The sequence below is a fragment of the Sinohyriopsis cumingii genome, chromosome 5 (assembly GCF_028554795.1).
Source record: "Sinohyriopsis cumingii isolate HCF-2022 chromosome 5, ASM2855479v2, whole genome shotgun sequence".
Lineage (NCBI taxonomy): Eukaryota > Metazoa > Mollusca > Bivalvia > Unionida > Unionidae > Sinohyriopsis > Sinohyriopsis cumingii.
In genome coordinates this window covers 70,053,677-70,065,319 of record NC_142965.1, presented here as the reverse complement: position 1 = coordinate 70,065,319, position 11,643 = coordinate 70,053,677, and the positions used below count along the sequence as shown (strand labels likewise).

Here is an 11,643-nt window from a genome sequence, read left to right as displayed (position 1 = left end):
ACTCGTAAATAGAAATTAAATCAAAACTTTCAACATGCATTAATGAGGTCGCTAAAAAATAATAATTCCGTATATGAGAAATTTCGATACTTTCCCTCTTAACAATCGTACACCTCAATTCTACATATTACCCAAAACTCATAAAAATCCTGACTATAATTTACCTTTAAATTATCCAGGATGACCCATTATATCAGGTTGTAATTCATGTACTGAAAACCTATCCAAATTTACTGATAGTGTTTTACAACCTTTAATGAAATCACTTCCTTCATACATTAAAGATACAACTACTTTCATTACAAAGTTGAAGTCTATTCAACAGCTATCTGATAACTCAATCCTGGTATCATTAGATGTAATATCACTATATACCAACATTCCGCATGCAGATGGTATTGAAGTGTGGAAATATTTTCTTGATAACAATCCTAATAATAGCATGCTATCTAGTGAAGATATCTGTAAAATAATAAAACTTATCTTGGAAAATAATTATTTTCAATTTAATAATACGAATTACATATAAATAATGGGTACGGCAATGGGTAGTCCTATGGCTCCTTCATACGCTTCCCTTTTCATGGGTAAATTAGAAAAGGATTTTCTTCAAAACGAAAAGTTTAATCCATCTGTTTGGTTCAGATTTTTAGATGACATATTTATGATCTGGAACATTTCAACAGAAAAACTGAAAATTTTTATTGATCGCCTAAATCATTTTCACCCGACGATTAAATTTACCTATACTGCTTCTAGTACGCTAGTTTCATTTTTAGATGTAAATGTAATAAAAATATTGATAACACTATCTCTACAAATATTCATATCAAGGAAACTAATATCCACCAATATGTGGAATATTCTTCATGTCATCCCATGTCATGTACAAACGGTATACCATATAGCCAGTCCAAAAGATATCAACGCATTATTTCAGATGATTGTCAGATACAAAATTCGTTGAATAAATTACAAACATATTTCCAAAATAGAAATTATCCTACACATATAACTGATTCTGCGCTGAACAAAGCCCGTGTGTGTGTGTGTGTGTGTGTGTGTGTGATTTGGATTTTTAACGTAGCTTAACAATTTTTCAGTCATGGCGCTACGATGTATGCAGTGTGACAGTTTATAGTGATGTCAAGCCGCAGACATGTAGCATGATGTCCCACCCAGTCACATTATCTTGACACCAGGCCGACCAGTCCTGACACTAACCTCTTGATGCTGAGCGCCAAGCAAGGGAGCTGTTAGTACCATTTTTGTAAGTCTTTGGTATGACTCGGCCAGGGATGGAACCCACGACCTACCGCAGCCTAGATGGACGCTCTAACCACAGAGCCACCGGAGCGGTAACAATGCCCATAATCTAACTCAACATGAGGCTTTAAACACAGCAGAATGTAAAAAAAGAAAGAGATGTAATTTCTTTCACAATACAATATAATCCTTCATTATCTAATATAGGTCGTATAATTAATAAATAGTAGTCTCCTAAATTTATTCAATAAAACCAGCTTAAAATCACTTTACAAAAATAAACCAATTCTCGCTTATAGAAGACCCAAGACTTTGCAAGATTGTTTAATTAGAACTAAACAGACACAAAAAAACCCCAAACAATTTTCGTCATCTAAATGTAACATACATCGGTGCCCTCGATGTGCAAACATAAGAGAAAGTATTTCTTTCAGTAGCGCTAATACAAAAGAGGTATTTTCTCTACGTGATAACACTAACTGCATATCAGCTGATGTGATTTATTTGATAACCTGTAAAAAATGTAGCATGCAATATGTTGGACAAACACTTCAACAAGTTTCTAAGAGAATGAATAATCATCGCTTTCATATAAAAATTATAGAGATCCTCAGTTTTCCTCTAATATTTCAGTACACTTTAACACCAATAATTTCAGGCATATCGCTACGATGTCTGCAGTGTGGCAGTTTATAGGGATGCCTAGATCTGGGGCATCATGTCGCATAAGCGCCAAGCGAACCAGCTATTAGTACCATTTTTGTAATTTTTCAGCTGGACAACGAATTCATTGTGCAGTACACATCTGATGATTTTTTTAAAGGCAGACGTGAGAGTAGGAAGACATCAGCAGCTTATCTTCGCAACCAACCAACAGCTACAAATGTTGGCCAGCACGAAGACATGGCATAATGATGGGACATTGAAAATAGTGCGGAAGCCTTTTCATCAATTGCTGTCCGTCCACACGTTTGTGAAAGCATCAGGTGAAATTAAACAGTTTCCAGGCGCTTTCATACTGATGTCTAGGAGACAGAAAAAGGACTATAAAAAGGTATTATTTGTACCTCCCTTCCTAATAGGGTTATCATTATGCAGTTTTGTTCTTAAAGTTTTGTGTGAATAAGTTAGACAACATCATGTTCATATCATTGTTATAATGTATAGTAAGAAAATGTGTTCTTATTTTGTTATTCATATTTGTCCAGGTTTTCCGTAGTATCCTCGCCCTGCGGCCCAGTAGCCCAGCAGTGAGGGAAATGGTTGTAGATTTTGAACATGGTCTCTGGCTTGCTTTGCACACGGTTTGAAAAAGGCCAGTCCATGGTTATGACTTTCACTGGGGACAAGCAGTGTGGCGGCAAGCCCAACCATTTGGATTGCAGGTATATACCCCTTACCACTACCACCATCCCAAACCTTTAAAAAGCTCCTGAAATAACATGACGATGTAATGCAGCTACAATATTATGTAATTGTTAAATAAAGTATAGAGATGAAAGTACTACAACTGAAGTATAATTTGTACACACAATTCCGTCGGAATCATATACACCATCAATATTTCAGTCTCACTACAACATGAAAGATGGAGCATATAAATTCATTAGAAAAGTCCTAGCCATGCGATTCCTTCCTGAAGAACAGATCAACCATAGTTTTAGAAAAGGAGGGAAAAGGCCAATACTGAACAGTTAGTACAGCTGATGGGGTATGTGGAAAACACATGGATAACAAATCCAGCATGGCTGCCAGCAACATGGTCAATATTCCAGAGGGCAATCAGAACCAACAACGACACTGAAGGCTGGCACAATCGCTTAAATCGCTGTGCTATGAAATCGAAGGTGTCACTGTATCTGGTAGTGACTCTCCTGTACAAGGAGGCAAACTCCATAACTATGCAACTCAAGACGGTTTCGGAAGGGAGACTGAAACGAAGACAGACCCGGAAAATGAAAGAAAAACAAGGAACAATCTTTCATTTGTGTGATATGTTCAAAAGTAGGCGTCAATGATGCTTTTTATTGAGTTCAAGTATCATTTGTCAATGGTTAGCAAATCTCAATGAAAAATCAGATTAAATTATTCAGTTAGAGAGACGATACTATAACCCTTTGTCTTATTGACGGTCAGCACCAATTCAGTCGATTTCGGGTTGTAGAGGTCCATGTTATAAAGTCATCTCAGGATGACTTTGGTTATTAGGTTGGAACCCTTTCATATATAAAACTGCACACGTCACATCATGCTTACACCCGCTCTATTTTTCCAAATAAAATGCGTCTAATGATTTGAAGAGCAGAGCAAAAGGGACATATATCAATTCTTTTTCGTTAAGTACAGAAGCGGAAAAGTTGAAAACTTGCAAATTTTATAGATTTAATAAGTTATTAAGTTGAAGAAAAACAACAATAAATAAAGCCTTAACAACCATGTGGCGACATTTATAAGTATAAATTATCTTTGGGGCGACTTCTCCAGGCGAAGTGGGGCGACTTCTCCGGACACCATGGGGCGACGTATCCTGACACCTGGGATGAGTTCTCCCAGGGCGAGTTCTCCATGGGGCGAGTTCTCCATAATTCGAATACATAATGAACACCTATATTTATACCGATATAAGCACAGTACGTACAGACAGATGCAGTAATATAAATCAGTACCTTAAGTTCCACCTCCCCTCTGTAGCTAGTGTGGTACCCGCCAAGTAAGTCCAGACAATGTTTGGTTTCTTGACTCAGATGAATACGGAATGCTACAACAGAAAATGTGTGTGGTTCATTAACATCGGAAAATCAATGAAACTCTCGTGCAGTGTGTACGGTCCATATCAATCATGTATTTCCGCAACTGTAATTAAAGAGTCACCATTGGATTATTACGTAACATATGATTTTAAGATCACTGCATGACAGGTTAACAACAAAAATCAAAGGGATTATATATGCGCTTTCGACTCCCATCGATTCCTTGTTAGAGCTAACAACAAAACAGACAAACAAGACAAGTTATACAAACTTAATATGGCCGAGTGGTCTAAAGCGCTCTCCGTTACGGATCACTGCCATCTCACCTCTGTCTGCGCCGGTTCGAGTCTCGGAATCAGCCAATGTGGGTATGTGAGAAAGCTTGCCAGTAGTTTCTCGTGGGTCGGTCCTTCTTTCTGGGGTTTTCCCGGGTTCTTCCTCCACCATTAATACTGGCCGCCATGTACAGCCTATCGTGTGCTGAAACATGGCGTTAAACCCCACAACAACAACAACAACAACAAACTTAAGAAAACGTTAAATTACATAAATTTACATGGATCTAATAGAGACAATATTTCAAAATTGTGCATGTGGCGCCTTGTTGGTATAAGCTCCGATGCTAAAGTGGCATCCTGCATGGAATTTCTCTACAAAAGGAGGAGCAATAACGACATCATTTTCTTAATATAAGTGTAGGTTACGTTATACAGAAACACTGGCTAATGGCGGAATCTTGTGACACTAAAGGTAATCCTTCCGAAGTAAGCAACAGCAGTGTGCCGTAGACAGGGAAACCTTAGAGTCATTCTAGTATGAGCAATGTGAACGCCAATCATAAGCCAATAACACAATGTCTCATTTAATCCCTATGGTGATAAAATATCGAAATCATATCAACATATAATAGAGATAGGATGCAGTTTTGAGACAGAATCCCATTACAGATATAATAACATTTTTCTCAGGGAATGCTTTATACCATTAACATAATTTTAAAATACGACTGAATAATATGATCGTACCAGTATTATTATATCAACAAAGGTGATTTATGCATGGTCGAGATGGTATAGGGGTTGGTGATTGCAGACAAGGCGATGGATGCCGCAATCACATTACATAGGTTCGAATATCCGTCGAGTATGAATTAAAAGCTTTCTAACATGTATGCTAATATTATTTATTCGTATTTTGTTAATATTGTCAAGCATTCACCTGTAAGATCCAAGGAAAGCACATTTTGCTCGGTTTAGTGTATACTGAAATTTCTCTAATACCAAAATGTTTAAAACATTCGACCTTTTTTGGTTCGTTGACTTTTACTAATCTGCCCTCCCAAAATGAAATCAACACTTATTAAAATCTTTGCCTTACCGCAATTTTGCTATATGTCTTTGATCATTTTCAAGTTAAATCTGCTTACTAACGATGCAAATGGACCTTTACACGCGTTTGTTAGAAACTTAGACTTAAATCGCTATGAATATGTTACCTTATAGGGGAAAGCACGCGCGCACAGTATGAGACCTGAATGAGGAAATGAGCACGAATCACTATATTTTTACAGATACACGCCCTTAATGGCTATATAAATATATTCATTTGACAGTTCAGTGAACAATACAGTATGCATAGCAATCAAATGAGCAATAAATTTTGCGTATTATTTGCATTTATTTGATGGATAACGTCAAATTAAAAACGTTATTGTGTGATCTAATTTAGACATCCACTTAAGCAAGATTCGATGCCATTGTTAGATGAGTTCTACATATTGAAATGATGATCATTACCAATATATTAGGTATAAAATATCAACTTGAATGCACGTTCTGAAATAACTCAAATATTTTGCTGAGTCGTAAAAGTATAATTCAAGAACTGGTTTAGCAGGGCAAGGAAATCTGGTCCAGTGTAGACTATTTTACAAACTGCAGAAGCAAGAAGATATTCCTGGTAGAAGTTTTCGCTCTTTTAGAGAATAAACTAATTTTAACTTTAAAGTTTAACAAAAATACAGAAAGTAGATTTTGAAGCATAAAACAGCTAGAATATTAACAAGAACTGGTAAGACGCCATTCTCTGTCGATGAAAGGCCGACCGCTTCAGAACTTTACTTACTGAAAATAATAGTTTCTTTATTCGATAGAGTTAGACAACTTTAGTTGTAACATATGCATTATCCGGAAAGGGTGGTTTTGTGTGCGTGTGCGTGTATGTATGTGCGTGTGTATGTGTGTGCGTGTGAAATAACCTCAAAGAGGACACGTCGGATGCTAATACCTGCAGATGAAAAGTTTGATCGTCATCGCGCTTCAACATGCTTAAAGTATTGTTCTTTTTATTTCGCACAAGACCGTTACCCTAAAGCACTTGGTCGAAAAAGCAATTGATAATTTGCACCACTATGCCACATTTAACATGATTTGCATAAAGCTGCCCAGATAATTGCTTTAACCTAAATAATAGAATAGTAGGATGATATTGTTACTAACCTGTGCCGGACGATTCCATTCTCGATGCTGTATTAACCGTGTCTCCGAATAAACAATATCTTGGCATCGTCAACCCAACCACTCCGGCAACACACGAACCTTGTCAAAAGTAGAATTATTATTATTATCATTATTATTATTATTATCATTATTATTATTATTATTATTATTGTTAATATTATTATTATTATTATTATTATCATTATTATTTTCACTAGTGGTACACGTAATAATAGTGCTCGTAACAAAAGAAAACCAACAACAACAACAACAATACTACAACAACTACTACTGCTACTAATAATACAGCTACGACATGTAATTTATTATTGAAGAATAGTTACAGAAGGTGCTCTATACTATTTATTAAATACAAGACATCAAAGTTGCTTTGATTAAGGCTTACACTACATATCCCCTCCTGAGAAAGTTAACATTAAAACGAAACGTGTTCTGATAACCGCATTTTTAAACAAGCTACATCAGCTTCATTTTTACAAGTGCAATCTCTCGGTGGTTTTGACAATCTTCCCGAACGTGTGAATTATCCATTTGGACTGGTTGGCACTGCTTTGTTTTCACCTGAGTCAGTCAAAGTATCAGGGTTTGAAACAGTCACTCTGAGACGCTCCGATAATGTAGTAGGCATGGGAATTCAATTTTTCCTATTACACCGTATCTCTTCTTCGCCATTTACTACCATGTATGAACGAAGTGTAGATGCTTCAAATTTAATAATGCCTGAAGAAAAATGATCTTTAATCCATACTTTATTCCCTACCTGAAGTTTTTTCGAATTTCGGCCTCGATGTCGACGATCATAATTTTTCTTTTTAGTTTGCCATTGATAGTTTTCCGATTTCTTCAGTTTTATTAAATCTGGCCGTTTCGATTCTAAGTTGTTTGGTGCCATTTGCAAATTAGTTTGTAATTTTCTTCCCATCAGTAATTCGGTAGGGCTGTATCCATTTGGTAATGGTCTTGCGCGATATGTCAAAAGAGCGTTAATTTATTTCAGGACGAAATTCTCTGTCACCCTCAGAGTGAACACTTAAAGGTGCTCTGGATAGAGCATCAGCAGTTAATAAATTTTTGTCAGCAACAGGAACTTTACTAAAGTTGAATCTCATCAAACGCATTCTAAAGCCTTGAAGTCTAGGGGGTACATCTACCAAGATTTTTGTGCTCATTAGTGGTACTAATGGCTTATGGTCAGTTTCAAGTTTGAATTGTGGCCCAATTAAACAGCTACTAAAGCGTTTGCAAGCCAAAATGATTGCAAGGGCCTCTTTTTCAATTTGAATATATAGTTGCTCAGTTTCTGACATACCTCGCGATGCGAACGCCACCGGTCCCAGAGTGCTTCCGTGCTTCTGCCGTAGTACAGCACCTAGTCCAAATGAAGATGCATCTGCAGATACAACTATTTCTCTGTTTGGATCATAATGTGCTAAAGTTGGTGAAGATATCATTTCTTGCTCGATATATCTAAATCTTATTCATGATGTGGACCCCAAGTCCACGAGTTTTTACCTTTCAAAAGCTCACGTAATGGTTTTGATTTTTATGCCAAATTTGGACTAAATTTGCAAAGCTGATTTGCCATACCGAGAAATCGTCGCATCTCTGCTACATATTTCGGAGTTTCCAATTCAGTTATAGCTTTTTCCGGATCGGGTCGACAACCATCTTCGTCAACAACATGCCCAAGAAACCTAATGGATGGTCTCGAAAATTCACACTTTTCAGCGTTCAAAGTGACGCCGGCCTTTTGAAATGATTTCATAATCATTTCCAGTCCTTCGTCTCTTTGATAGTTTTCAGTCTCCGATTTTTCATAAATCCCTCTCAGGAATTACATTAACACCAGCTTCAGTATCAATCTTGAATTAAAGTGAAGCGTTGTTCAATCTCACACGCGTTATCCACGGCTGACCCTTCCTTGTGCTAATAGTCCCTGGAAATCCAGGTTCCGCTCTCGATTCTATTGTGCGAACTGCTGATTTTGACAGGCTGCATTTTGCATCGTGTCTTCTTTTCTTACACATGTGGCATTCTGCTTCTTTTGCTGGACATTGGACTCGAGAATGACTACCTTACTTTCCACATCTCATGCATTCTTTTTCTGCTGACATTATTCTGTTGAACTTTTGGGATTTTATGTTTCTGTTTCCCATATTTCAGTCAAGACGATTTTACAGCATCCATTTCCATGTAATGTTATGTGTTATTGAAGAATAACTGCAGAAGGTGCTCTATACTATTTATTAAATACAAGACATCAATACAGCCAGGAAGAGGAGTAAAGACTGCCCTAAACGTATTGTTCCCATGGACCATAAACCCTAGTGAATGTATAACATAAATCAGATGTTGGTGTGTATCAGTTCTAATCCAGTGTGGAATATCTGATTACTTTTAGTGTCAAGTGATATTTCAAAGCTACTTAGATTAAGGTTTACACTAAATAGATCATCATCATTATCATCGTCATCGAAGTTGTGATTTCAGTCGGGGAAAATGATTTTATTAGTAGATACTAAAGTTGTATACTTTAAGTTATTTTTAAAATGTAGATTTATCAAACGTGAGCACAGAAGATTATAATCACCCTCTTTCACGATTAATGTTTTGTTTTCTTGTACTTCACGTTTAAATTTAATTTGGAGGGTTTATCTTCCTGTCGCTTTTTTTTGCAATCCATTCTTACATTTTTTCGAACATCAGTCTTTACTTGATGCCGTATAGCCACTATTCTGCTCTGGTGCCATAAAGCGTTACTACCATCAAACAAGCTATTTTCAACATGATTATCGTAGCTGCATAAAATTTCGCTTCCAAAAAATATCATTTACCTTGTTCGCCGTGGCGTTATATCTTGAAAGATCTCAATGGTCTGATATAACCGAGTCATTAGAACTTTACGTGTTGATAAATACAACTAGTTTTAGTATCGCTTATAAAAAACACACAACATACCCGAATGAAGTCCGATACGCACGCGCAATGGCACTTCCGGCATGTGTCGGATGGTGAAGGTTCCACATTGACTTAAAAGATCCAAGGCCATAGTTCCAATTTCCCCAGCATGCCTGTTTCCGTTCCTTATAGGAAGTCCGCTTACTACCATGTAGGCGTCTCCAATCGTTTCCACCTGTTTAATGAAATGAACAAATAAACAAGCTCAAATGTAAAATTGTGTATCTTGAATGATTTGAAAGCTTTAGCGCGAGGTAATTATGGTGACAAAAGCAGTGAAAAACAAAGAGACTAATATGATCGTTAATAACTCATTAAAGAGGTTATTGAGATAAAAAGTCTAGGAACTAAAATGGCACTTACTAACCCTTTAAAGAAGTCACTGAGATAAAAAGTTTTTATTGGTCGATAGCTCAAGAAAGCTCTGCTCTTAATGCAAAGGAAACCGCGCCTTGGGCCACGCAAACCATGATGGACGCAGTTATTATAGGAAATAAAGTGGAGGTAAACCCAATGATGTAATATTAGGTGCTCGTGTAATACAAAATTGCAAATAACATAAACTCATAGATAAAATGATCCTGCTAGGTTTCTCTGCAAAATATATTTCAGCACATTTTTGCAAGTGAATAAAAGTTGATGGTTTGATGTGTGTTTGTGTTTGCACGTGCTATTAAATATAAATTCCCGATATAGAATAAGCTCATATAGCATGTACTATTGTAGTCTGTAATGTTTATCTTTAAATGTTGGTGTGACTGAACTCAGTATTGCATTCCTTTATCATTCTTATCTAATTAGATGAGACAATTCACGTCATTCTAAATTAGCAGAAATGAAAATTGAAAACTTTTGTGGAATCGAATTTTACACGATTTCTGGGTATGCAAGTACAATAGTGCTATTTAGATTGTTTTTAGATCCCACCTAAACATTTGTCAAATCATGCTTATGTATCGAGTTGGTGTTGTTATGCACCTGAGATAATGCTGAACCAAATTTTGCTTTTAACCTGATCTGCGCATATGACACCATTTCATAATAATCAGAACTGTGTACAACAGAGATGATTTCAAAGCCGTCTTTGCTTTCAAAAAAGTATCCGTTGTTTTGTTTTAAAGTTTTAGTGTCTGATCGAGCAAGTCCTAATTTTCAAATTGTGCCCGATGACTCAACACTGTCAATTATAATTCCAATTGAGCACCATTTAATTAAAGGAATATTTGAACTTAATAACAAGATAATTCAGACCTAAAACTAAACCCGACCAGGATCATTACAGTCAAGCAAATAATGATATTTCAAAATGTCACGGTTTTTATTTGGCCAACAAAAAGCAAAACAATCTCATATCTAAACTCAGGCTTTACTGTTGTGACATCTAAAGGCCAATTTTAATTGGAGTTGGAAAAAGCGACATGTTTAATCGACTCACTTTGTAGACATCATAGTTATTAATTGTGGCATCAAACATGGTGTAGAGGTCGTTTAGAAGGTCAACCACTTGCATCGGATTGCTCATGGCCGAAATGGTGGTAAAACCAACGATGTCGCTGAAGTAGATGGTTACCTCATTGAAAGACTCGGCCGCTATAGGTAAACCTGCCTTCAGGTTTTCCGCGACTGTTCTATAAAACAAATTAACATCACTTTAGAATCTTTCACAATATATTCTCCATACTCAAAAAAGTATCCACTGCTTTTATTTAATTATATGTGAAGTATAAATTATGCTATCTTAACATGCATGGCGTGCTCAATTAAAACTTTCTTTTTACCCTTAGGATTAAAGTGGTAAATTGCGTTATATGCAAATAAAGTTCTTAACGCTATCGAAACAAGATGTAACTTTAGATGCCCATATAGTACCAGCTTTCTAGTAGGAACATGAATGTGTTGTTTAAATACTGTATTGTACTCTATTGTCTAAAATAAACTATACCCTCTAATCATGCATTCATACGTATTCACATACAACTGAATTAAATAAACGTTGTTCTCTCTCTCTCTCTCTCTCTCTCTCTCTCTCTCTCTCTCTCTCTGTGTGAAACAGAAGCATTCGTCACCGAAAAGCTTGAAAACCCTTTCTGGAAGGTACGTATCAATTTCTGTTACGGCATGCTGAAGCTGTCTCAGTTAGCTATATAAAC

At 36.4% G+C, this 11,643-nt stretch overlaps 1 protein-coding gene across 2 annotated transcripts in view; it reads right to left on the bottom strand.

Moving 5' to 3' along the window:
* Positions 1-11,643, bottom strand: part of LOC149799391 (retinal guanylyl cyclase 2-like) — a 175,831-nt gene that overhangs the window by 13,288 nt on the left and 150,900 nt on the right. For both annotated transcript variants that reach the window (XM_089958728.1, XM_089958729.1), the window contains exons 13-16: positions 10,929-11,121; positions 9,494-9,668; positions 6,515-6,613; positions 3,933-4,024 (exon numbers count right to left, since the gene is read on the bottom strand). In XM_089958728.1, the coding sequence (XP_089814854.1) occupies positions 3,933-4,024; positions 6,515-6,613; positions 9,494-9,668; positions 10,929-11,121 (559 nt within the window). The remainder of the gene's footprint in view (positions 1-3,932; positions 4,025-6,514; positions 6,614-9,493; positions 9,669-10,928; positions 11,122-11,643) is intronic.